This window comes from Melospiza melodia, chromosome 12 (genome assembly GCF_035770615.1).
Source record: "Melospiza melodia melodia isolate bMelMel2 chromosome 12, bMelMel2.pri, whole genome shotgun sequence".
Classification (NCBI taxonomy): domain Eukaryota; kingdom Metazoa; phylum Chordata; class Aves; order Passeriformes; family Passerellidae; genus Melospiza; species Melospiza melodia.
Window position 1 is genome coordinate 27379639 of NC_086205.1, and position 26588 is coordinate 27406226.

Genomic DNA, 26588 nt, shown 5'->3' on the forward strand with positions numbered 1-26588 from the left:
AGACTGTGTGTCCCTGCTCCTGCTGGGAAGCCATCCCAGGTTTTAAACCCTCCCCCAGACCATGCTGTTCTCTTCTTGATTTTCCTTGAATTTAGAAAATGATCTGTTTGTGTTGTCCTGTTCAATAATGCAAAACATGAGCAGGGGGTAGCTTTGTGATCTCTCCCCCAGTCTCTCTGAAATATGATCACAAGAAGTCGTGGTTGGGGGAATGTGTGATTTAATATCCTTGGGATGAGATGTGGTTCTGAGTCCCTAGAAAGGGCCATGCTGAAATGTTGAGATCAGGGTGTGACAGGCACGGAACACCATGAAATGACAACCACAGACACGTTCTGAAACATGAATATTTACTAACATAAATAAACAGTGTTTTATAACAAAAGGCACAGATTTTCAACTATAAACAATGGAAAAATATGTACAATTTCCACATAGGGAATCAACCAGCAAGTGCACAGTTGGTCACCTCAGTGACCTTCCTTCCAAGTCATTCCACCAGTTGGGAAGTGTCCAGGTTTTACCTCCCCACACAAACGGAGAGGTTTGGGGCAGGGAGCAGCACAGGCTGTCAGATGGACACGGTGCTGCTGACCTCCTCGTACTGGATGATGAAGTAGGGGTAGCTCTGGTCGTCGTTGAAGATGACAAAGATCTGCGGCTCGAAGAAATTGTCCACGCAGGAGTCGTACAGGTCGCTGGTGATGCTGCCGGGCTCCACGGGCGGCGGCCGCCTCATGGTGTGGTTGCCCACCGTGTACCTGCCCGTGAGCACCTTGGCCAGGAACATGAAGTGCACGCCCTTGGGGGAGCGCTTGGAGAAGTTGTGCGAGTAGCTGGCCTTCCTGGCAAAGTAGCTGCCCTGGCCGAACATGGTGGCGTGCTTGCCGCACACCCGCGGGTCGAAGTTGTGCTTGCAGATCCCGTCCACCACGTCCTGCGACGTGCCGTGGAACAGGTGCCGCTCGTTCATGATCCTGTCCAGCCCTGACATCTTCTTGGACATGTACTCCTTTTTCCTGGAACACAGAATGGCAGTGAAGGTGAGCATCCGCTGCAGGTCCCATCACGGCATCACCCTCTGGGAGAGCTCAGCTGTGAGGGGAGATGCAAATCCCTCTTATAAAATCCCTCCTCTAGGAATATCCATTATTAAAGAACTGCAATTCTCTTACCTTTTATATTTCTCCCAAAGGAACTGGTTCTGCACTCGCAGGATTTTCAAAATCCTGTATTTGGTCTCTGGCACAGTCTTGTGGAACAGGTTGTAAATGGTTCTGTAGCTTTTGTCTTCCTTCAGAACAGGCACTTGGATGAAGTCCTGAGCTGGATCCATTCCAATCCAGGTCTCGGGGTAGAAGCTGGGACAGGTGACAGCAGCTGGGGACACGTCGTGTGCAGCAGCAGGGTTGGAGCACGGCGAGGGCAGGGCAGAGCTGCCACCCAGGGTCCTGGGAGGGACAAAGGTTGTGCTCAGACACCCTCAGCAGCCTCCAGCCACCCCCAGTTCATCCCCAGCAGGGCTGGAAAGCCTCTAAAAACCATGGGAGTGTCCAAGGCCAAGCTGGACAGGGCTTGGAGCACCCTGGGACGGTGGGAAGTGCCTGCCTGTGGCAGGGGGTGGCACTGGATGGGGTTTAAGGCCCCTTCCCAAACAGGAAGATTTTCACAGCCATTTCCACAGCCAGAGGTGGATTTGCATTTGCAGCTGGTTATTTTCTGCCCCTCTTCTGGGAAGGCTGCCTGGAGAACAGGCTGAGGGAGGGAGCTGTGGCCAAGAAGCCCCATGGATACCAGGAAAAACCCTTGGAAAACCCAGCAAGGGAAACCAGCAGGACCCTGCTCCTACCCCTGTGCAATCCCCACACTCTGAAGCTGCTGAACTGAGAGAGGTGCCCTTGGTGGTCCCTGCTCCCCGATCCCACCTGAGAGAGCAGCCCTTACTCAGTGAGTAACTCCTCACTCCCCACACTCTGAAGCTGCTGAACTGAGAGAGGTGCCCTTGGTGGTCCCTGCTCCCCGATCCCACCTGAGAGAGCAGCCCTTACTCAGTGAGTAACTCCCCACTCCCTGGACTGTCCCTCCTGTGCCAGGGGCACCAATGGGGCCCCGTGGCACCTGCAGGGCCCTGGCTCACAGCAGCACAGCCCCTGCAGCTGCAGCAGCACGTGGGGCCAGCTCCAAAGTCCACCAGGGAGGATTTTCCCAAAGCATTTCTCTGGAAAAGCTGCCAACCCTTCAGTGCCCCGGGGCAGGAGAGAGCCTGGCTGGGCCAGCCCAGGGTGGAGCTGCTCTCCAAACCCCACAGATGGCCAGGAACCAAACCAAACCCAAGGAAAAGCACTGGGAGGGGGAGTTGAGTGGAAAAAGGTCTATTTTTAAATCACCACATGGAAAGCTGTGACAGCCCTCCCACTTTTCAGGGCAGAAACACTCTCTGAGTGTTCTCTGGCTGTTCCCTCCTGCTCCAGGCCAAGGCCAGGATTCCCTTCATTTGCATGGATTTGACTCAACTCCAAGTTCTTCTCACTGGTTATTAACAGCTGAGCACAAACCCAGAAACTTGTTCTACAAATTGCTAATAAAATAGCAATCCAATACCAAAGTGGGCATTTGTTTTTAATTTGGTTTTTCCTCTTTGATGGGCAAATGGATAAAAAAAAATATTCCTGTAGGGCCTCACTCACACTGGACTGGAAGAGCAAGCAGAGATTGCCAGTAAATCATGGATTAATGAGGAAGAATCAAATCCAATAAAAATCCTGCAATCTCCTGTTGTACTTTGTTCAGTTCTTCTGACTAGTGTAAAATATTTATGTTATTTATTCTACAGGGGAAGCCATTAAAAAGTCAACATTTTTCATTCCTATTCAAGGATTCTTTTGCAATTCTAGAACAGATTTAAGCAGGTGGGAGGTGAGGGAAAGAACAAATCTCAGGTAGCATCATGTGGGAAGTGGAGGCAACACTGTCTCCTGAAGGATAGATCCCATAAATATTTAAAATACTTTTGTTCTTGCCAAGAATCCATGTTTTTAAGTGAGCTTTACAAGGTCTTTGGATAAATAAAGTCAGAATGAAGTTTGGTGCAGAACAGAATCTCAGATTTTAGCCTGTAGGTTTGGTAGCTGGCACAGACAGTTCTGGTCAATCCCTCACGAGTGTAGAGCCCTCAAGGTCCAACAAAATTAGCTGGGAATTAGTTGGGAATTGCATAATTTTAGCAGTGATAAAATAGGAGCCCTGAAATCCTCATTTTTTCATTAGGATGAGAAGCAGGACTGCTCTAACCAGCAAGTCCACTGGTGTTTTACTGGCACCCTCCAGTTTCTCTCTGATAACCTGGGGTTTCCTTCCTGTAAAACCCTCAACCTAAAAAACCCTCGATCTAAAAAACCCTCAATCTAAAAAACCCTCAATCTAAAAACACCTCCATCTAAAAAACTCTCAATCTAAAAACACCTCCATCTAAAAAACCCTCAATCTAAAAACACCTCCATCTAAAAAACCCTCAATCTAAAAACACCTCCATCTAAAAAACCCTCAATCTAAAAACACCTGCCAGCCCCCGTGTGCTGAGGCTGTGACCCAACCCCAGAGGGGTGAGGGCTCTGTGAGCACACCCTGTGCTCCCATTGAACCAGCAGGGGATGGGTTGGGCTGGCAGGACCCCCAGCCCCATCCAGAGCCACCCCTGCCATGGCAGGGACACCTCCCACAGCCCAGGATGCTGGCAAATGGACAGGAATTGGGCATCACCCACAAGGTACATTACACATTTCAACAAGGAGTTCTCAGACAAATGTTCCTTTGGAGAGTGGCAGCAGGAGAAAAAACTGCCAGCATGACCCAGATTTTGGGTTCCTGTTCCCATTTCCCACCCAACAGTGCCTGTTCCCTGTCACAGCCCAGGAACACAACTCCCCCATCCAGCCCCACGGGGAGAGCAGTGGGAATGGCTCAGTTTGGGGATACCTGCTGCAGGAAGGGCAGTGGGAATGGCTCAGTTTGGGGATACCTGCTGCAGGAAGGGCAGTGGGAATGGCTCAGTTTGGGGATACCTGCTGCAGGAAGGGCAGTGGGAATGGCTCAGTTTGGGGACACTGCAGGAAGGGCAGTGGGAATGGCTCAGTTTGGGGATACCTGCTGCAGGAAGGGCAGTGGGAATGGCTCAGTTTGGGGATACCTGCTGCAGGAAGGGCAGTGGGAATGGCTCAGTTTGGGGACACTGCAGGAAGGGCAGTGGGAATGGCTCAGTTTGGGGACACTGCAGGAAGGGCAGTGGGAATGGCCCATTTTGGGGATACCTACTGCAGGAAGGGCATGAGCAGCAGGCAGGAGCGCAGCAGGGGCCTCCTCTTGATCTCCCTGCGGAAGCAGGAGTTCTGCTGGAAGCCATCCTTGATGTTGAGGATGTACTGGTTGTGCCAGGTGATGAAGCGCACCTCGCGCAGCCCGCGGCAGCTCGCCTCCTCAATCAGCCTCACCACGGGCTGCAGGGGAAAGGGGGGGAAAATGGGGGGAAAAACAGGGATAAAAACAAGGAGAAAAGAGGGAAGACGGGGAAAACACGAGGGGAAAATGGGAAGAAAACAAGGGAAAAATGGGGGGAAACCAGGGGGAAAACCAGGAAAAAAACAGGGGGAAACCAGGGGAGAAATGGGGGAGAAAGGAGGGGAAAACAGTGAAAAGTACATGTGAGAAACCACATGCTCCAAAATTCATATTCCTGTTCCACCCTGCACAAACCCAGATCTCCTCGCAGCTCAAACACCCTCACTGTGTTATTTGGGGTATTTCTGCCCAACTCTCTGCAGGTCTTACTACTCTCAGGAGTTATTTCTGGGACTGCCATCACTGATGAGGTTTCACTGCAAACATCAACCCCACAGCTCGGGCACTGCATGTCCTGCCTCAGCAGAGCTCTGGGGACTGGGAAATCAATTAAAAACTGCCAAGGTAAATGGAGGTGCTGTTCTGAAGGCTGCAGAAGCTGTCCCACTGCCATAACACCAAATTAGGCTCCAGAAGAGCTTCCTTAGTGCTGCCACAAGCTGGTTTGCTCCCCAGAGGTACAGACTGGCCAGCCCTGATGTCTCTGATGCTTTCAGGGTGATTCAAGTCACAGGATCACAGAACCACAACCAGGCCAGCAGAGCTGTCCCTCCACTGCTTTCCCAGCTCACCACTGACTCCTCATCCTCACAGGATGCCCCGATCCCCTCCCTGAGCGTGTCAGAGGAACCAGGCTGACCGTGATGTAGCAGCAGCAGCACTGGGAAGGGCCATACCTCGGAGTACTCTCTCCAGCCAAAGTGGTCCCTGCAGAAGTACTTCCACACCGTGTAGCAGTTGGAGCTGGAGCTGGGGCAGGACGCTGTGGACAGGCGCCGCATTTGGTCGAACTCTGCGCTTTCATAAAACTTCATAAGGTTCAGATCCACCCAGCACTCCTGGCCCCTGGGGAAACGGGACAAACAGACAATTCTCACCTTTTGTATGCCATTAAACACACGGTTTTCAGCACAGAGGGACAAAACCCCAAACCCAGCAGCTGTCTGAGGTGTGGAATCCCAAAATGGTTTGGGTTGGAGGGAGCCTAAATCCCATCCAGTGCCACCCCTGGGACACCTTCCACTGCCCCAGGGGCTCCCAGCCCCAGTGTCCAAGCTGGCCTTGGGCACTGCCAGGGATCCAGGGGCAGCCACAGCTGTGCCAGGGCCTGCCCACCTTCCCAGGGAACAATTCCTGCCCAATATCTCATCCAGCCCAGCCCTCAGGCAGTTTAAAGCCTTCTCCTTGTCCTGGCACTAAGTGCCCTTGTTAAAGGACCCACAGAGACTCGAGAGGTGAGAACAAATTTCTGAAGAATTTCTCCTCACCAACTCACCAAATAAAGGTCTCTATTTATAAAATAAAGCAGTTCAGTGGAACTGTTTGCACAGCGAGAACGAGCACGTTGAACTCTCAGAAGAACAGAGCACACAACCCAAATTTGGTGCTGCAGAACAGCACAATTCAAAATAAAACTCCACGAGCTCTCAACAGCAGAATGTGACCCCACTAATAAGTTTCATTTTCTCTGTTCCCTAAATGTAAGAAATAACAGAAGGTGTAAACTTTGCAGGACACTGGACTGAGATAGTTCCGAGTTAAAACACCGATAGATTTTTTCAGCTTGGTGCAGCCAAAACAAGGATATCTGGGCTCTCCCTTCCATCCTTCTGCAGAACTGCAGCCCGGTGCGTGAATCCCCCAGATTCGCAGGACAAACACTGTCCAGAGGTCACGTACACAGAGATGAGCAGAGGAATCGGTTGGTGAGGGCTCTGGCAGGAGGACGTGTGGTTTGCAGCTCCTCTCCGCGTTCGGGGACGTGGCGCCAGTTACCGCAAACAGGCTCAGAAAAACAGAAACGCTGCGAGCGGCAGGGCCCAGCAGGAAACGAGAGCTGCTCCCAGCACGACAGCTGCGAGACACAGCACGGCTCAGAGCCCAGCTCCCTGCCTGCTGAAACTGCTGAGCTTCTCTCTCTGACTCAACCAGTTCCTCCCTGCACCAGCAGCAACCTGGCGGCCCCAGGGGCTTCAAAGGGCCCCCGAGGCACAGAAGCTTTTGTGCTCAGGGCAAGGCAGGCACTGACACTTCTGGTGACACCAAGGCAGCAGCAGATCTTATCTCCTTGTGCGCTCGATGGAAGCTGCAGGGGAAGGACTCTCCCACAGATGGGCACAGCTTTGGGTGGGGGGCTGAGTGTTTAAACTCCTGCATGAAACCAAACATCACTTAAAGGATAATGGCTTCAAAAGATCATAGAAATCACAGATTTGGTTAAGTTGGAAAAGCTCCCACAGAGTCCAACCATCCCCAGCAGTGCCAAGGCCACCACTGCCCCATGTCCCCAAGTGCCACCTCCCCAGGGCTGTCAAACCCCTCCAGGGATGGGGCTCCACCAGGCAGCCTGTGCCAGGGCTGGGCACCCAACCAAGAGTGTAATTTGGAAGCACAGGTACTGAAATAGCAACAGCAGAGCTCAGACAGCAGAGCCAATGTGCTGCCATGGAAAGGCACAGCAGGAGGAAAGGCCAGGGAACGCTCCCAGGGGATGTTCATCAGCTGCTCCTCCCAGCACAGCAGCGGGAGCGCAGCAGGAACCAGCCCTGGGCTGTGCCAGGCCCACAGGAACCTCTGCAGCAGGGCAGGAGCACAAACAACCCCCGTGAGCCTGATCTTATCAGGGCCTCAGTTCCAGCCCCAGAGAGGGGCACCAGAGCCAGGGCAGCACGTGAGTTTCAGGTTCTGCTGCATCTGCCCTCTCATCGAGTCATGCTGCTCTCTGTGGTGACCCTGGGCCACGTGGGAGGTGACACCTCACCCTGGGGCAAGATGCTGCAGACATTTCCCTCTCTGCTCAAAGGCTCTGTCCTCAGGGGACAAAAGAACCCAAAAGCAGTGACTTTGCTGCTTTTCCCGGGTTTATTTTTTCAAGGCTGGAGACACTGTTTTCCCCTGCCTTTACAGTTGGTGACTGGGGTGCTTGCAAAAGCAATCTTCTTGAATTTTCACAGCCAGGGGTGCAGCTTGTGAACCTGAAACAACTGCTGACACACTGGCCTGCATATGCGTGTGTGTGTGTGTACATGGTACAGCTTGGATGAATGCCTGGCAGGGATATAATAATAATAATAATAATAATAATAATAATAATAATAATAATAATAATAATAATAATAATAATAATGTAACCCCCCAGCTCTGGATCAGGAAGTCCTTGAGGCAGAGCTGCTGGAGGAGAAGAGGCTGTACCAGAAGTTGTTTGTTCTTCCCAGGCACCCACTCCTGGCCACTCCTGAACACAAGATCCTGGGTCAGGGGGGCCTGGGCTGTAGGCACGGGTAAGTTCTCAAACTCCACAGCAATGAGGATGTTGAACACATGCCCCTCTCCCAAGGATTGCATAGGCACCCTGTTTCCTAATTCCAACCCCAGCTGTTTGCAGGGCAGCACAAACAGAGTGTCCTGTGCTTGCTGGGCTCCAGGGGCTCTGAGCTGCTCGGGATGTGCAGGTGTTTGGGATGTGCAGGTGTTTGGGAGGGGTTGCTTTCTTTGTTTCATTGGTAAATTGGTGGAAGGTGCTCCAGGCAAGGGTGGAACTCGATGACCTTTAAGGGTCCTTTCCAACCTAAACTATTGGTGTTTGAGAGGAGCACAAGCACAGCTCTGAGTGGCTGCAGAGCTGCTACACACAGGGACCCTGAAGCTCCCCCAGTGCCACAGGCAGGGACACCGGGACACCTCCCACTGCCCCAGCTGCTCCAGCCTGGCCCCGGGCACTGCCAGGGACCCAGGGCCTGCCCACCCTCCCAGGGAGGGATTCCTTTCCAGCATCCCCCCTATCTCTGCCTTCTGGCAGTGGAAATCCATTCCCCTTGTCCTGTCATTCCAGGCTTTTCCTGAAAATGAATGCTCCCCATCACACCTTCCAAAACCAACTTCCCCAAAGAAACCACTCCTGTGTACACACGACTACGGGAATCAGATTCCCGATTATTACTCATCCCTCAGGAAGGAAGCTCCGGATCACTGCTGCTGCTGAGCACAGCATTGTCACAGCCCTCTGTGTCCCTGGGTCCTGGCAGGGCAGGGCTGTCACAGCACCCAGCCTGCTGCCTCACCTGGGAGCAGCTCCTGAGAGCAAACCCTGATCTCTGTGTCAGGAGGAGCTGCTTTATGGCCAGGACAGCCTGACCTGAGCCAGGTGACAGCTGTTCCCCAAAGTGCAGTCTGTTTATTGACAGGAGACAAGAGCAGGGATGGCAGTGATTGCTGCCTCCTCGGCTCAGGGCCTCCCTGCCTTTGTACAGCTCCAAGCCAATTAGCTCCATTTCATATGGAAATGGTGCTGCGAACTGCAGCAGAGAGAAACCCACACAGCGCAAGGCAAACACTTCCAAAAGCTCTTCACAGGAGTTTCATTCGGGGCTCTCTGCCTTGCATTCCTGCTGGAAAGGAATGAAAAGCAGCTCCCAGCCACTCAGCGGGTATAGCCAAGAACCTCCCCCAAACCCAGACACAGTGACTCTCAGCTGGTTTCCCATCTCCCCGTTATCACCAACACATGCCTTATCTCACACGCTGTGGCTCTGTGTGGATTACACGGAAAACTTCTGAAATTTAACTGTTTGATGGGCCAGGGACCTGCAGAATGCCCACACAGCTGCTGCCCTCAGGCTGTGGCTCTGCCCCTCTCTGGCAGGCTGGCACAGCCTGGCACAGTGGGAGGCGTCCCTGCCAGGGCAGGGGTGGCACTGGCTGGGCTTTCAGGTCTTTCCAAGCCAAAGCACACTGTGATTCCATGATCCATCCTGAAATGCCTGCCCCGTGCTCTGTATGATTCTAACACGTCAGGCACATTCTGTCAGCACCGGAGGAGCAGCCATCCCACACACAGAGGAATGAAGGAAAACCAGTTTCCTGTACATTTTGTTGTGTCCGTGCCTCTCCTTCCCCGTCCCTTCACATGCCCCTGATAACTGCGGTGGAACACTCTGTATTTACAGAGCCACGGAAGCACTGGGGTTGGAAAAGCCCTCCAGGAACAGCGAGTCCAGCCCAGCCCAGAGCACGGAGTGCCACGTTCGTCATTGCTGGGACACCTCCAGGCATGGGCACCCCAAACTGACCCTTCCTGTGCCTGGCCACCCTGCCCAGCAGAAACTCCTGCTGGGACCCGAGCTGAACCTGCCCAGCACAGCTCGAGTTTCCTCCCGAGCTGTCATTTCCTGGCTTCACCCGAGGGCCGGGAGAGCACAGGGACACGGCTCCCAGCCGGACACGTCCCCCTGCAGAGCCACCTGCTCTCCCCACTGCAGCCACTCCACTCCGGCCTCCCTCCCAGCTGCAAGGAGCCATCCCATAAACTCACAGAAATTACGGGAAAAGAAAGAAAAAGGACAGAAATCAAAGCAACAGCAAGAAGCTGCTGTGTCAGGCGAGCTGGGAGCCCTTTGTGCCAAGAGGAAAAGTGGAATTTTCAGCCAAAGCAGGGGGAACTGATGGGTCAGGAACTGCAGAGTTGTTTTAAACAAATCCTGCTGTAATCTCTAATGCTGCTGCTTGCTTTGAAAAGCAATGTGTGCATGATGGGACAGGTGTGTGTGTGGGGAAACCTGCTCAGCTCCTCAGCCAAGTATTTCCTCTTAGCAAAGAGCATCTTAAAATATCCCAACGTGGGCATCTCCTGCTGGAAAGCAGCACTTGGCACTGCTCTCTCTTTGCTGAAAGCTGGAACTTCTCCCAGGGCCTCTCCTCACATCCATGAAGAAAACTGAGGGCTTCCAAGTACTTTAACCTGCTTGAGTTGATGTTCCCCCATTTGTTTAGATAGCTTGGTATGTGGCTCGACATACTTGGCAGACTCAAGAATACAAAAAACACATAAGTAATTTATGATACTGGTTTGAGGCCAAACTGCAAGAAGCAGCTGAAGGAGTTGCATTACAAAGTAACTAAACAAGGTTTGCCACTCCTCCGAGATCACATTCCCTTAGGTGAGAGGCAACAACTTCATGTGTATTTTACATTACTCATCTCAATAACTTATCTCCATCGTTACTCATCCCAATAATGAAGAGGAAGGAAGGTTTATATAAATAGCTCCTTGAAGAACACCCTAATTTAGAGCTCATTCCCTAATTGAGCTGACGGCCAACGCTTTGTGCAGGGGCCCATCTCCCTGGGGGCAGCGGCGGCGCCAGGAGCATTGCCATCACCACAGCCCAGAGCTGTGGCACACGGAGCAGCACAAACAGAGCCTGGCCGGGCAGGCACAGTGCTGAGCAGGCGTTTCCTCGGGCTGCCAGGGAGCAGACAGGCCTGCAGAGCTCGTCTGACCACGATAGCAGATTAATGGCTTTAACAAATAATGCTGGAACCATGGGACGCGGCGCTGGCGGGGCACGGGCACAGGGACACGGGCTGCCACTGCCAGGGGACACAGCACAGGGACACTGGGCACGGGGACACTGCCACCAGCCTGAGTGACCACCAGGGACCTGGGGCCCCCCACACCTTGCCAGGTGCTCCCCACAAGGTGATGTTGCATAAGAAGCAGCTGGTGATGTTGCACACAAAACCATTGACCTCCCACCTCAAAACCTGGCTTAAAACCTCGGCAAGCCAAAGATGCAAGGAGGATGAGACTCAAAGCTTGGAATCAGAAGCTCTGGTCTTAAACAGAGCTTCACTCCAAAGGTCTCACTGACACATATCCAGCCATGCAGCTCTTCTAAGGTTGGAGGGGATGCTAACCATCAGCTGATGCCAGCCCTGCCACGGCAGGGACACCTTCCACTGTCCCAGCTGCTCCAGCCTGGCCTGGGGCACTGCCAGGGATCCAGGGGCAGCCACAGCTTCCCTGGGCACCCTGTGCCAGGGCCTGCCCACCCTCCAGGGAGGGATTTCTCCCCAGCAGCCAGTGTCAATGTGCAGTACGGCAGAACCCTGAGCCCAGCGAGGCCAGGTCAGCACCCCAGGCTCCGAGGGCAGGGTCCCACCCGGCCGTGGCCAGCCCAGGCTGCTCCCGTCCCCTCCCTCCCGCTCAGGGAACGTCCTGTCCCTGGCACACACCTGTCCCCGCTGGATCAGACAGGCACAGATCCATGTGCCACCGCCCCAGCAGGCTGGGACCTGCAGAGCCAGGGCAGGGAGATGGCACTGCACAGCAGCCTCCCAGCCCGGGGTGACTAAGCCATGACCAAGCACCGTGTCCTTTCCATTCATCATTCCCAAGTCCGTCCTTCAGGACACAGAGCTCATGTGCACTGATGGATTCGCTGACACAACTTCTAAAAGAAAACCATTTGCTCATTTGCACAGAATTCAAAGTTAAATCATTTAATGGGCTTGTCTCTGGCTGTGCTGTTTTGTTTTCAGAAATCATTTCTAACACTTGGAAAACAGAAGTTCCTCTGTTGTAAAATAGAGCAAATTTTATCTGTCATGCACTTAGAAGATTTTTCAATTTTTATTAAAGACCGGCACATTTCTTCAAGACAATTCTATAAAATGTAGTTGTTTCCTACTACATATCCTACTTCATTTTCATTTTCAGTGTGGGATATCCATATTCTGATATTGCCATCACTAAAAGGGCCCTGGCACAGGGTGCCCAGAGCAGCTGTGGCTGCCCCTGCATCCCTGGCAGTGCCCAAGGATGGACACTGGGGCTGGGAGCCCCTGGGACAGTGGAAAGTGCCCATGGCAGGGGTGGCACTGTGTGATCTTTAAGGTCCCTTCCAACCCAAACCAGTCTATGACAAAGGTTGAATTCAGTGTCTCATCCAACATCAAACTCAGTGAAAATAAAGACTCACACTGACTTTAAGCACTAGATTTGGTCTGGTGCCAAATGAGAAATCTCAGCTTAATAAGTGAAAATAAAATATTGAGAAAGCAGGGATATACTTTCTTCAGGAACTGAAAGGAAGAAGAAGCAGTGAACAGAACCCCCACGGATTCAGGTGGCAAAGGCAGTGTGAAGTTCTCACTCCAGAAATGTCACTTTGAACTGGAGTTGTGCCAGCCTGGCAAACTTCTCCTCTATTATCTGCCCTGCCACAACTGCACCACACATTTCCTCCAAAAAAAAACCAAACCAAGCCAGTCTGCACCCTGCACTAACTGGACCCTGCACACACCACTGTTCCCCACTGCTCCTCACACTGGAACCTGCAGGGGAGAAGCTGAAGAAGTTTTAGCTCTCGGGGTGCAGGAGCCCACACAGGTCACACAACCACATCAACAGCTGCTGGCTAATTTTAGAAAATGAGTCAATAAACAAGCTCTGAACAGGGAAAACAATAACTTCAATAACTGCTTTAACAGCGATGATCAGCATTTCTGAGCGTGTGGCTCAGGCTGCTCACAGGGAACGAGCTGGAACATCCCCGTTTACTGACAGTGATGTGACCCTTCCCAAGGACTCTGCAGAGCTGCCCTGTGCTCTTCTGCTGGGGATGGAAGGATGCAGGCTGTGCTCACAGTGACACACAGCAACTGCTCTGTCATCCCTGTCCCCAGCGCTGCCAAGGCTTTCATGCTGCCACTTTGTCCGACACAGAGGAAACACTAATTAGGAACGGCAAGAACAAGCACAGCATTCCACAACAGTCTCTGGATTCCTACAGAGCTGAAGTTTTCTTATTTCACACACTCTAAGTCCTCCAGCTTCAAAGAACACATTCCAGATGCTAAATAACAATTTTACAAGTGTACAAAATTTTTTTGTCCAGTTAAACTTGTTGGATATTAATCAAGAAACATCGTGCCAGAGTTTATAACATGCTTGGATGTTTATAACATGCATACAAGTACCAGAGAAAAAAAGGCACATCCTGTTATATTTCTGCACCCTTCCCAGCAAGGGAGTAAATTCAGTTACCTACCGATACTTGACTTTGATCTTGTCATTGTCAGGGTTGCAGTAAAGCCTCTCCAGGTGCTCCTGCGAGTCGTTGGTCACACTTTGCCACCTCTGGGTTGCTGTCCTCCTCACCTGCCAGTGATAGGGCAGCACCGTGTGATGCTTGGGACAATCACTGCCATAAACACAAGTGCCCTGGAGAAAATCCACACAGATTTCAATCCCGTCCTCCTGGTGGGTGTGATACTGCAGCTGGTTCAACAGCTCAAACACCAGGTCAAGGGAAGCCTCTTCACTTTTGTCCTGGAATATCCCAGCACTGAATTTATTGCTTGGGGTCAAGTTGTATTGCATTGGACAGCTGTTCTCCTGGAGGAAGCCAGATGTGTAGCTTTCCAGAACCTTGTCAGGGAACAAAGGACAAGCTGCACCATCACCAGCACTTGGGTGCAAAGGATGATCCTGGAATGATTCATTACCATTATCAGCAGCAGTTCCAGGAGTTTCTGGGGAGAAACCTTGCTCTCCGGACTGCACGTCCTGCTCAGGATGCCCGGGGGAAGGACGGGCTCCTGGCAGCTGACCCTGCACATCTGGAGCTGCTGGCATCAGCACAGTCACATTATTTTCTGTCTGAGGGCAAGAGGTACCGAGGTCCAGAGTCTTTTTCACAGCAGGTTCACATAAATCCCCGTGGCCACCCCGCTGGCCTCGGGGCACAAAGACCCTGTCCAAGGCCCCAGCTCCCAGCAGGCTGGTGAAGATGGGCCGCAGAGCCCGCAGAGTTTGTGTGTCCAGTCTCTTCTGCACTTGCTGCTTCTTCTTGAAGCAAGCCTTCACCGGGGGGATCTTCTCAGCCAGCCTCACCTGGGGAGGAAAGTCCTCGGGAGGAGAGCACTTCATGGCTGGGCAGGGAGCCTGGGGCACCACGCACGCCGGCTGCGCCTCGGCGTCCATGGGACACGCGCTCTGCTCTCTCCAAACCACTTCCAAACGTCCCAGAGCCTCCCAGGAACCAACCTAGGGCAGAAAGGAAAACAAGACAGTTAATCTCTCTAATTGCTCATGGTTGACACGAACAAGATCACCCCTGGAGAGGATTTTGAGCCAGCAGCAGCAAACTCCTCCCCTCGCTGTGACTGCGGGTAGCCCTTAGGCACGTAAAGCATGAAAACAGCCAAAGTCAGGCTAATTAATCCCAAACCCACACTGCTCCTCTCCCCGCACATGCGGGCTCTGAGACACTCCGGCACGCACACGCATCCCCCGAGGGTGGGCAGGAGAGAAAGGGGGATGGTCCGACGCCTCCTCCCTGTCAGGATGTTCAACAAACGGGAGCGCCTGGCTTCGCTCTATCCCACCAAGCGAACACGACAGCGCTGATTCCTGAGCCTCCCTCACACGCGGACCTGAGCAGCATGAGACACGTCCCCCCCCGCATTTCAGACATGCCTGCACCGTTTCCTCTCCCACCGCAGGAGCAAACCTACACGTTCCCGTTCCGCTGCCATGTGTCCTCCCTCGTGTCACCTCCCACGGCCCGGCGGAACCGAACGGCACCGCTGGCAGCGGAGAGCCACGGCCAGCTTCCCACGGACGGACGGCAGCGTGCCACCCTGCCGGGCCCCCGGGATCGCTGCGGAGAGCCACGGCCAGCTCCCCACCCTGCCGGGGCTCCGGGATCGCTGCGGAGAGCCACGGCCAGCTCCCCACCCTGCCGGGGCTCCGGGACCGCTCCCAGCCCAGCCCTGCCCTGCCCTGTCCCTGTCCCCGCCCTGTGGCACCCGCCGTGACACACCGGCTCCTCTCGCCACGCCGGGCACCAGGCATTAAAACTGGGCAGGGAAGCAAACAGAAAGGTGATGGTTACTCAGGAACCGAGAAAGGCATTGCTTGCACGCTGCGGAATTGTGTTCTTTTAAAGCACAAATAAGCACTGTGTCTCGCACGTCACCAAAAGCAAGTGCTATGCCTTTTAATCAGGAATCCTGTAATATTTGATTACGTTTAATTAAGCCTTCTTCAATCTCGCATGCAGGCTCAATGCTCAGAGTGGAGCACATTAAGGATTACTTCCTGGATAAATGCATTCCGAGCAAAGTTACTCCTCACTTCAAAACAAAATCCAAAACACCAGAGAAAATTTGGCAATAATCTCTTACTACTGATGATTTGCCCTGGAAAATTTCTCATTGAGCCTTCGGTATTTTGGAACACTCATTTATAACGCTTTCCCATTTCCCTGGGAAACAGCAGGTTAGTATTGCCAGGAAAAAGGAAAAAAAAGTTGTGCCTCTCCAGTTTTCCCATTTTTAGATTAAATTTAAAGCAACTGGTATATCTGTTAGGCAGTTAACCCCAAAGTCATCGGTGTATCTGTTATTCTTCCACAGACACCAGGCAATTCCTCCAAAGCACCAAAGGCACCTTCAGGTAACTCCAAAGGTTTAAAAATCCTCGACTCCGGAGAGAATGAGACGTTCCCGTAGTTGCAGCCCAGGTCTCCCTGCCCTGGCGAGGAGCGAGAGGATCCCTGTAGCGCCAAGGTGCTGAGCAAGTGACTTCTGATCTCCTCCAGCCATACCTTCGCTGCCATTTCAACATTCATATTCCTCGCTCGACCAGCATTTAAGTTTGGCTGCTATTTTTACAGCAGCGCCTCGGTGAGCAGAGCCGGATCCCCCACCGGCTCTAAAAATAAAGCGGCGGAAGGCCGAGGCTCAGCCCTGCCGCAGCAGCAGCAGCAGCAGCAGCAGCGGGAGCGCTCCCGCAGCGATGCTCCCTCCGCAGCCGCCGCTCTCCGGCCGGGGCTCGCTCCCCGAGCCGCCCCTCCTGCGCACAGAGCCGCTCCGCCGGTCGGACACGCTGCAACAACCAACAATGGACGCGGGGCCCAGGCACAGACCCGAGCGCGGCCGAGCTGCCGGGCAGCCTCAGCTGGGACCTACCGGCGCGGCTCCCTCGGCGCTGCTGCCGCCTCCTGACCCAAATCCACGGTAACTCCAGAGCGAGATCACTTTTCAGGCGCGGGGAGCTGCAGTGAACGCGGCGGGCGGTGCCGGCACACGGTGCCCGCGGCCGGTGCGGGTCAGCGCCGCCGTGTCCGCACCGAGGGCCGCGTGTGCCCGCACATCCCGCCCTGCCTCGCTCGGCTGCCCCGGCTCGCTGCGCCGCCCGTTTAAATAGCGCTGCCCAGGAGCCGCGAGGGCAGCGGGCCGGGGCGGAGCGCGGGCGGGCAGGGTCGGTTCCCCGCCCCGGGGCCAGTCCCCCCGCGGCGCCGGCCGGGCTGCAGCACGCCCCGCGCCGGTGTCAGCGGCCAGAACCGAAAGCGCCGCCCGAGGCCGTTCCCGAGAGCGATAGGACGAGAGGCCCCTTCGCGTTTCATTTATCACGCACCGAGCGTTTCGTTTCGGGCCGGCGGGGACGGAGCGATGTCCCCGAGCGCGGCGCTGCGTGCGTGGGGCTCGCACGCGAGCCGGGACGGGCCCGGAACGAGCCGTGTCAGCCCCGGCGCTCCAGTCACGCAGCACGCAGGAACACACCGTGCTCCCTCACGGAAGGCGAGCACGGCACCCTGAGCCGCCCGCGCCGCCGAGCTCCCCAGCCGCGCTAATTAATGAGTAAGAGACAAACAGGGAGCCCGTCCCGGAACAAAGTCACCCTGACTCACTCGGTGCACCCACACGCAGCCCCTGGCACGGCGCTGCCCCGATCGGGGCTGTGCTCTGCCGGTGACACACTCCGGAAAAGCGAGCGTGGAGTGGAACAGGTTTCTCGGAGAGGCTGCCTGCCCCGGCCCGGAAAGTGCTCAAGGCCAGGCTGGACGCGGCTTGGAGCAAACAGGTCTGCAGAAGGTGTCCCTGCCCATGGCACGGAGGTGGAATGAGACCGGTTTTAAGGTCCCTTCCCAGCGCAAGCCGCGCTGTGATAAGGCACCGGAGGCAGCTGCTGTTTGTTTACAGAGTGTTTTATAGGTGGGATCGGTGAAGAGCAGCCAGCCTGCCTGTGTCCCAGCCGTGGCCGTGCTGTCCCCGCCTGGCTGTACGTGTGCGGGAGCACGGCCGGTTCAGCTGTCCGTGCCGGCCTGGCATGCTTCCCTGCTGAATCACTGCCTGCTCCCGGAGAAACCCCGGCGGGGCACGGCCAGCGCTCACACGGACACCAGCCACAGCCGATGCGCCCACAGCACGGACAACGGCCAGATAAGATAACTCAGAAAGGAGGCAATAACTTCAGAATGTAACGCTGGTGTTGATGACACCTATTGTATCATCAGCCCTGAGAGTCTCTGACCCCATCCCTGGAAACGTCCGAGGCCAGGTTGGATGGGGCTTGGAGCAACCTGACCTTTGGAAGGTGTCCCTGCCCAGGGCAGGGGCTGGATCAAGATGAGCTCTAAGGTCCTTCCGTCCCAAACCACTCTGGGCTCCCTCCCACAACTCGTGTTCTTGTTTTCTTTCTAAAGCCAGTCTTTCATTCCTTGTGCCCAGTGACTTTATGAAATTAGGCACACAGAAAACAAAGGCAGCTGGAAGGAAACTTGTTTTAAGGTGGCACAAACTGTACAGCACAGTTGGAAAATACTGCACAGCTGCATTTAGAGTGCAGGTAGGATATGCCATTTCCCCAATAAATTACAGAAATGGAGCTCCATAGAATCACAGACTTTCTGGGGTTGGGAATGACCTCAAAGCCCATCCAGTCCCACCTTCCACTGTCCCAGGCTGCTCCAAGCCCGGTCCAACCTGGCTTTGGACTTCCAGGGATGGGGCAGCCACAGCTTCTCCATGCCAGGGCCTCCCCACCCTCAGAGGGGAGAATTTTATCCAATCTAAACCTACTCTTTGTCAGTCTGAAGCCATTCCCCCTTGTCCTGTCCCTCCATGTCCTTGTAAATAGTCCCTCTCCAATGCAGCTGGAGAGGGAATGACTCAAGAGAGGCTGAGTAAAGGTGGCATCTATATCTGCAGGAGCTGAAAACAAATTATCATCTATAAATTAATTGAGCTCTCGAGTGTCTGAAGCATCAGACAGAGCCTCCCAGTCTGTCTGGCCTGGAGCGTTCCAAGCAGGGTGCCTGGGATGTGTCACATCCTCGTTCAGGGAGAAGGAGCTGCTCACACACACTTGTATTTATGTGCCACCACCAGAACAGAAATTACCACTTTGGAATAGCTCCCTTCACGCATGAGCTATAAATAAGAGGCACATATGGCTGATCTGCACACTGGGATGGGCACAGCTCCCGCTGCACCGGGGCTGGGAGGATGGAACCAGGCAAGAACAGAGGCTGCAATAACCATCTTTCCCCAAACAAATATGTAATTAAAGGAAACACAGCACACCAGACCCTCGGACACCCATTTCTGAGGCCACCTCACACAAATATAGAAAGAAACTCTGACCACCATGAAAGCATGATCTCATCTTTAAATACATGTTTAAATCTTAAGCAAGAGAAAGAAAGCTTTAATTATTTCTTTCAGATGGTAAACGGCCCCAGCTGAATACAGCAATTTACAACTCTGACTTGCAAATACAGGATAATCAGTATGCACACTTGGATTCGCTGATGAAAAGAGGGGAAACATCTGACTTAAATGTTTGTGATAAAACAACAAAGCACTCGGGCTCCAACACATTTTTTTCTAATGACAGAACTCCTTTTCCACCTCAACTCTTGCACAATGAACATTCTTCACTTCCTAGAACACATCCCAGCACAGGAAAGTTCATTGTCCTTTCTAGCGTTTCACACAAGGCAACAAACAGCACCGTGCTGACAACTAACAAAGGGATCACAGAATAGTTTGGGTGGCAAAGACCTCAAATCTCACCTCATTCCCACCCCAGCCATGGCAGGGACACCTCCCATTGTCCCAGGGTGTTCCAAGCTCACCCAGCCTGGCCTGGGGCACTGCCGGGATGCAGGGGCAGCCCCAGCTGCTCTGGGAATCCCATCCCAGCCAGGAATTCCCAATTCCCAATGTCCCACCCATCCCTGCCCTCTGGCACTGGGAGCCATTCCGTGTGTGCTGTCCCTCCATCCCTGTCCCCAGTCCCTCTGCAGCTCTCCTGGAGCCCCTGCAGGCCCTGCCAGGGCTCTGAGCTCTCCTGGAGCTGCTCCTCTCCAGGTGAGCCCCCCCAGGTGTCCCAGCCTGGCTCCAGAGGGGCTCCAGCCCCCGGGGCATCTCCTTGGCCTCTCTCCAGCAGCTCCTGATGTTGTTCCCCAGATCTGGGGCAGCTCTGCAGGTGGGGTCTCACCTGAGTGGGGCAGAATTTCCCCTCCCCTGCTGCCCACGCTGGGGCTCAGCCCAGGGCATGGGGCCGGGAAGGTTCTGAGCCAGGTCAGGTCATGTGGAGCTCCCAAATTCAAATCCTCAGGGCAGCTCCCAATGCCTGGATTTGTGCTTTTCCATCCCAGTGCTTGATGGCAAATGGTAATCCCCTGCAAACACCACCCCAAGCTCCATCCTTTGCCAGCCAGCCAGGGGAGGAGAGCACCCAGGGAAAGGAAAGGTCAAGGATGCAAACATTAATCCAAAGTTAACAGGAGGGACAAGGGAACCTGTGATGTGCTGGCTGTGTCTCTGTGAGGGGAAATGATGCCAGCCAGGTCTCTCTGATGGGAAGGAAGGGGCAGGAGGGCAGCAGAGTTCATTCACAGCTGCACTCAGGAAGCCTTGGCTGGACTGACACCTACTGGGCTCCCCCTGCTCTGGTCGGTCCTCAAGACAAGGAAAGCAGAGATGTCAGTCTAAACATGTCAAGATGAAATCCTCTATTTATTAAATTCATTTATGAATGATTTTCTATTCATTATAATTATTTTCTATTCATTCATTTTGTTCTGTTCATTCATTCTTTTAATCTCCAGACCTTATCTGTTTGTACATGATAATCTAGAGCAGGTCAATGGAAGAAGGTGGTGCTAGTCTTTAAAATAAAAATTTTCTTGCTGGTTACATATTCACTATGTGTTGGGGATTTTTTAGTAAACCTCATATTTTCCTTTTTTACACTGCTCAAAAGAAAAGTCCCAAAACTAGAGTGGTTCCAATTAATCAATGAAACCATCTGAATTCAGACCCAACTTTTACATGTGCAGCTGGCAGTAACGAAAATAATTTCTTTGGTCTCAAATTTTCCCCCTTTTAACATCTTGTACTACTAATTAAAAGTTTTGAAAGCACAGCATGCTGTTTCTCCTACTGAATATCAAGTCTGGTAAAAACAGCATTTATCAGTCATGTATTATACATGAGTATCACCACACCTCTGGTTATTTCACTATCCAATAATCTTATCTCAGGAAGTGATTAGGATAAATGAATTTGGACAGGGAGCACATGCTTCCAAGGTGGGTCCTTTTCCTGCAAATTTGTCAGGAGTTAATCATTCCTGCAGAGGTATTTTAGTGCCCCAGGCAGAGGAATGGACCCTGACCCTTGGCCATGAGCAGACAGCACCTCTGTGCTTTCAGGATGTCAGCACAGCAGCACCAGAGAGCTGGGTCACTCCTGACTGTCTCATGGAACAAGAAATCATTTGGCACAGAGCTTGTTTCTCTTTCTGTTCTATCACTCACACTCAGGTCAGCAGTTTCTCCAGAACTCAGCCTCCTAGATGGAGTTTCCTTCTGCAGCTGGATTAGTCTGAGCGCGAAATTAATGATGCTTCCAAACTAAAACAATAATATTTTAAAAAATATCTACACTTTATTTTTAAAATGCATGCAGCAAGCATTTGCAGGGAATCAGGGATAGACTGAGGCCAGGTAACACTGGACACCAGAAAGTACCAGACTGGAGGGACGCTCTGGGACATTGAACTGATTGGCTGAAGCACCCATGCGATTTGGAAGTTAATGTAAATACACAAATTAATACATGAAATGAGTCAAAATACGGCCACAGTGGGGACAGGCTCATCTGGTTTAGATGGGGTTTTGTTGAACTGCTGCACCCTCTCGTGGAAGTCTCTTAAATCCTTGTAAACCCTGGAAATTTATTCAAGGCCAAAGCAACACTTACCAATCCTTGACGAACACAAACTGATTCATAAAACACCACAGAACTTTTGAGTCTTTTTAGGGATAATGATGATTCTGGACACTTCCCAGGTGGATCCTGTCACCACGTGGGCAGTAAGGTGTGGATGGCAGTGTTTTAGTCCTCCTCCTTTAGGCTAACTCCTTTTCAAACTAAACAAAATGGGAATGTTCCTTTACAATGCAGTGTTGGCCAACCGAAAGCAAAATATTTTCTAAACTCACCAGCTAGTTCTACCTAGCACACAGACAGGTCACTATCTACATTCAAATAAATAATGTAATTAACACTTAGCTCCTAACAGGTAATTTACTATCTACATGCAAATAAAGTTCATTCTTCAACCCAAAATTCCATCAAATTAACAAAAGGATGCCTGGAAGGCAACAGCACTGGCCTGTTTTACATGTGAAAACTAGCTAAGAGCTGCTCCTGGAGAAGTTGAAGGTGTGACTGAAGATCTCTGTAGATATCCCTGGAAAAGGTCAATCGTACAAGAGAAAAGGGAGAGGCTTGTAAATTCGAATTCCTCACAGGCTCTGCAGGACTCAAACAGCAAGGAGGGAAACAGGAGTGAAAACACCTTAAACTGAGAATAACGTTACCAAATGGACACATTTTTCTTGTAAGATGCAGGAACTGAAGAACCAAAATGTGAGGCTCAGGGAGCAGCTGGGTGGGCCCAGGCTGCAGAACACCTAAATAGAACCAGCCCTAGGATGATGCACAAACAGCCAAATGCCTGCTCTGCTCAGCAGCTGTTCTTGGAAACAGCCTGAAGCGCTGAGAGTAGGAGATGCTCTGCTCTGCAAATGGGAATCTGGATTTGGACATTTCTTTCCACAAGAATTCTGTGTGGGAGCACACTAGAAATGCTTTATTCCCGGGATTCATCCATCTGTGTGCTGCTGGATCCAGCATTCCTGAAGGGTACAGCATACTGCCTTGCTGTGTTCATTCTGTTCATCACTTTTTGTCTTTCCCATTTCCTAAAGTTTTTAAATTAGGAAAAGAACTTGGTAAAATATTTTCTACCCAGGCTCAGGTTGTGCCATGACTGGTCAGCTGGATAGCACAAATTTTCTGTGGAGGCATGAATTCCCAACTGTTCCAGGAGACGAAGCAGTCAGTAACACCCCCTTCTATTCCCTCAGCCAAACATTCCTCACATGGCACCTCAGCTTTAGCTCATCCTTCTTTCTTTAGGTATTAGCATTTTAGAGCACTCAGCACAGGGGGGGTCAGCTCCTCTGACAACACACCACAGGCCAAAATGTTCCTGTGGCTCAGGCCAGGTGCTTGCCAAGCTGGAGGCTGCAGGAGTGGGGAGGGCTGGAGAACACACAGGTGGGAAGTGGCAGCAGCACCCCGAGCCCCGCATCCCACGCTGCTGAGGGATGGAGCACAGCCGTGGGCGGGTGCCAGCATGACACATCCTGCCTCAGAAATGCCATCTGCCTGCTCCCTCCCACTGCCAGGGATCCATCCAGCCTGCTGAGCTGCACCAGGAGCACCCCACTGCACCTCACCTCACCTCACACATCCCCAGTGGGACCAGGGACAGCCGCTGTGGGGCTGCTGCTCAGGGACACACGCTCACTGTCCCCCACGGAAACGACTGCTTGACTGCCTTTATGCTGTGGTTATTTTCCAAACACTGCCTCTGATGCTGCTTTTCAAAAGTGGCCAGTTCCAAACTGTTCCCAGAATAAATGCTGAGCAAGGCTGAATCTATTCCTAGACATGATTTCATTCATGTGGTCCACAGGCACAAGAACCTTAAAAATGCTAAAGAAGGAAACTGGAGCAGATGAGACCATTTCAAGACATCAAAAATGGGTCACATATGCTACACGCTGAGCTGCCTTCACTGACAGCAAATGCCAGAGAAATCCAGCAATTCCCAGCTTTTAGAAACGATTGGCACCTCTTTTGGGGGCCACATTCCAGTGGAAAGTGTCCCTGCCCATGGCAGGGCTTGGAAGGAGATGAGCTTTAAGGTCCCCTCCAACACGAATCATTCTGGGATCCTAAACCACATGGAGGGACTGATTTGTCTGGAAAATAACAGAGCCAGATTATGGCTCCAAATTTAAACCTCAGACACCACAGAATGTTTCAGGGAAAGCACAGCACACAGGAGAGCTGGAAAGCCTCTCACTCACCCAGTTCTCACACACAGGGAGAAGCTGCTCAGCTCATGAGTGTCACGCTCATCCAAAGGAGGTTTTCCTTTGTAGTTACACAGTCCCCCATCAGCTGATCCCAAACTCAGCACACTAATCCCTTCCTGCATCATAAATTGCAGTAATCTGACACAAAGGTGCTTTGAGTCTATGCAGATATCAACATATAAGTGCCAACAATAAAATAAACAAAGCAAATCCTGCCGGGAAATGTCACTGCCCTCATTTAAAATTTTCAGCTTAGTCCACTTTATAAATTTGGAGAAAAAGTGAGAGCAGTGAAGACAATCCATGTATTTCAGAATACTTATCACTGCTGCTGTGCTTCACAAGAAATTTGGTAAGAAACCTAATGGCTAAGTTACAAAGACAACAGCATTCATTTCCCTGTTACCAAGAGAACTTTAGCTTCTGGGTCACGGAGCCATTGCCCCTCTGACCTTGATGCCTCACATTTCCAACAGCTTCTCAATGAGGATGTAGCCAAGATGCAAATTTAGGCACTTAAACAAAGCCTGGAATTGTTTTATTTATTGTCAAATAAATGAAGTGGTGGCCCTGTTTATTTTTGGGGAAGCATCTGTGACACCCAGGGTATGAGCTCTCACTGTACACAGAGTTCTGCCTGATGCCACAGTGTGCCAGAGGCAGGGGCTTTAAAAAAGCAAAGTGCTCATTTGTTTTTTCAAGAAAACTTTTCATCATTCCACTGCCTAAATCAATGTCCTGTTTCATCCTAATGGGGAGACAGATGGTCACTGGGCAGATTTCATTCCAAAATGACAGCATCCTTCCCATGTAAGCCAAACCAAGAACAAAAAGACTTAATTGCATCCCACCACAACACAAAACAAATTTACCCAGATAAGAGGAAGGAAGAAATCTGGGCAAGGGCAGAGATAGTGACTAATCTAAATCTTTGAAACCATCTTAAAGTTAATTTTCCCTACAGTTTCCAACTACTTTATACAACTCTAAGCATGCTCTTTAATAACAAAAATCACATGATTGGCAGCATTGATTAATTACTGATGTTTTCTACTGGAATCAGAGTGGTTTGGGTTGGGAGGGACCTTAAAGCCCATCCAGTTCCACCCCACAGCCATGGGCAGGGACATTGTGGGTTTAACTGTTTTACACAGAAACCAGCCCTGATCTCCACTCTTGCTGAAGAACCATCCTCAGTTTGGGGATGCCACCACTGCCTTTCCCACCTGTGGATGCAGGAACTGCTGCAAGCCCTTCAGGAGAGGCTCATCCATCCCTGGCAGTGTCCAAGGCCAGGCTGGGCAGGGATGGTGGCAGGGCTGGAATCAGCTGAGCTCTAAAGCCCCCTCCAGCCCAGGCCATTCCATGACTCCGTGCTGAGGGGAGGGCTGGGTGCCTGCTGTGGCAGCAGGGGAGCTGCACACCTGCTCTCAGTGCACAGCTGTGGCCACAACGGTACTCACAGGTGCTGCTGCTGCTCCTCAGAGCTCCTGAGCTTCATCTGACGGGCTGGTGCCTCCTCAAACCCAGCCTGGGCATCCCTGCAGCAGACAGATTGCCAAGCCTGGAGGAAGGTCTGGCTAGCAGAGGTGTAACTCCCATAGCTGCTGCAGATAACATGACACCAACAGACCCTGTTAGCACACTGCATCAACACACTCTGAATCTGAAAATCTGCTCTGCTTGGTCCTGAGAATTTATTATGAGCTCAAAAAGCAAGAGTCCTACTGCAATCCAGTGTTGTATAAAGCTCTATCATAATGCATTCATTTTGATCATATTTAACCTCATTTAAATTTAATCTCATTTCCATATAACATTTCCTCATGGCATGCACAGAAAGTGTTTTCTTGGAAGCAGAGAACACTAGTAACTGGAGGGGAATAAATGGGGGAAATTACTTGAATTAAATTTTAGAGAAATATATGCTTTACTAAATGAAGTTGACACCAAAACCTTAAATAGATGAAGAGAATTGGCAGTCCAGGGGACAAGGAGTGCTGCAGCCAGCCCAGGCCATCGGGACAATGCCTGTACCCCACTGGCAAGCGCTCCCCACTGATGCTGGACACTGACGTTCATCCCCAAAACCTCTGCGGACAATCTGTCACCACAACCTGCAGAGGGAACGTTAGGAACAGTGAAAACCAGGACACTCTGCACTGCCCCCCAAGCTGGGCTGGAGCTGGACAGAGCAGCAGTGGTACCGAAAGCCTGCAACAAGACAGAAACACTGCTGTGGGAGCTGCAGGGTGCGGTGTTTCACAGCGGGGGAAACCCGAGAGAAAAAGGGCCAGTTTCCACTGCTTCCAGCAGAGCTGACACAGCCCGGAGGATCCCGGCCCCGGGGACTCACCTGCCTCAGCCACGCGGGCAGCGGGGCTACATCGGGACGGGAGCGGGGTGAGGGTGGGATCGGGATGGGATTGCCACTGGGATCGGGACGGGATCGGAGCCGGGCTGAAGGAGGGATCGGGCTGGGCTCCGAGCCGGGCTGAGGGAGGGGATCGGGACAGGATCGGGATGGGATTGGCACTGGAATCGGGACGAGATCGGGGCTGGGCTGAGGGAGGGATCGGGACAGGATCGGGCCGGGTTGAGAGAGGGATCGGGGCCGAGCTGAAGGAGGGATTGGGACAGGATCGGGCTGGGCTCGGGGCCGGGCTGAGGGAGGGGATCGGGACAGGATCGGGATAGATCGGGCCGGGCTGAGAGAGGGATCGGGGCCGTGCTGAGGGAGGGATTGGGATAGGATCGGGCCGGGCTCGGGGCCAGGCTGAGGGAGGGATCGTGACAGGATCGGGGCCGGGCTGAGGGAGGGGATCGGGACAGAATCGGGCCGGGCTAGGGGCCGGGCTGAGGGAGGGATCGGGGTAGGATCGGGACAGAATCGGGCCGGGCTCGGGGCCGGGCTGAGGGAGGGATCGGGCCGGGCTCGGG

The 26588-nt window shown here is 52.5% G+C and overlaps 1 protein-coding gene across 6 annotated transcripts; it reads right to left on the reverse strand.

Annotated features, from left to right (window-relative positions):
* Positions 1-333: 333 nt before the first annotated feature.
* On the reverse strand, positions 334-26588 carry TIPARP (TCDD inducible poly(ADP-ribose) polymerase). Of its 6 annotated transcripts, none has more exons than XM_063167444.1 (8): positions 26005-26588; positions 25605-25765; positions 25112-25252; positions 13446-14443; positions 5292-5460; positions 4312-4493; positions 1176-1451; positions 334-1019 (listed from the first exon to the last, which is right to left on the reverse strand). In XM_063167444.1, the coding sequence occupies exons 4-8, from the start codon at positions 14378-14380 to the stop codon at positions 572-574; spliced, it is 2010 nt and encodes a 669-aa protein (XP_063023514.1). In that variant the 5' UTR covers positions 14381-14443; positions 25112-25252; positions 25605-25765; positions 26005-26588; the 3' UTR covers positions 334-571. The 6 variants fall into 6 exon arrangements, with proteins under 6 accessions (XP_063023514.1, XP_063023512.1, XP_063023515.1 ...); XM_063167442.1 differs by having other exon boundaries at positions 25112-25255; XM_063167445.1 differs by lacking the exon at positions 25605-25765.

Coding starts and splice junctions, on each gene's coding strand:
- TIPARP (XM_063167445.1), bottom strand. CDS start 14,380: ATGGACGCCGAGGCGCAGCCGGCGTGCGTGGTGCCCCAGGCTCCCTGC. Junction 4,494..5,291: donor GCTGGAGAGAGTACTCCGAG/GTATGGCCCTTC, acceptor TTTCCCCTGCAG/CCCGTGGTGAGGCTGATTGA. Junction 1,020..1,175: donor CTTTGGGAGAAATATAAAAG/GTAAGAGAATTG, acceptor TCTGTGTTCCAG/GAAAAAGGAGTACATGTCCA.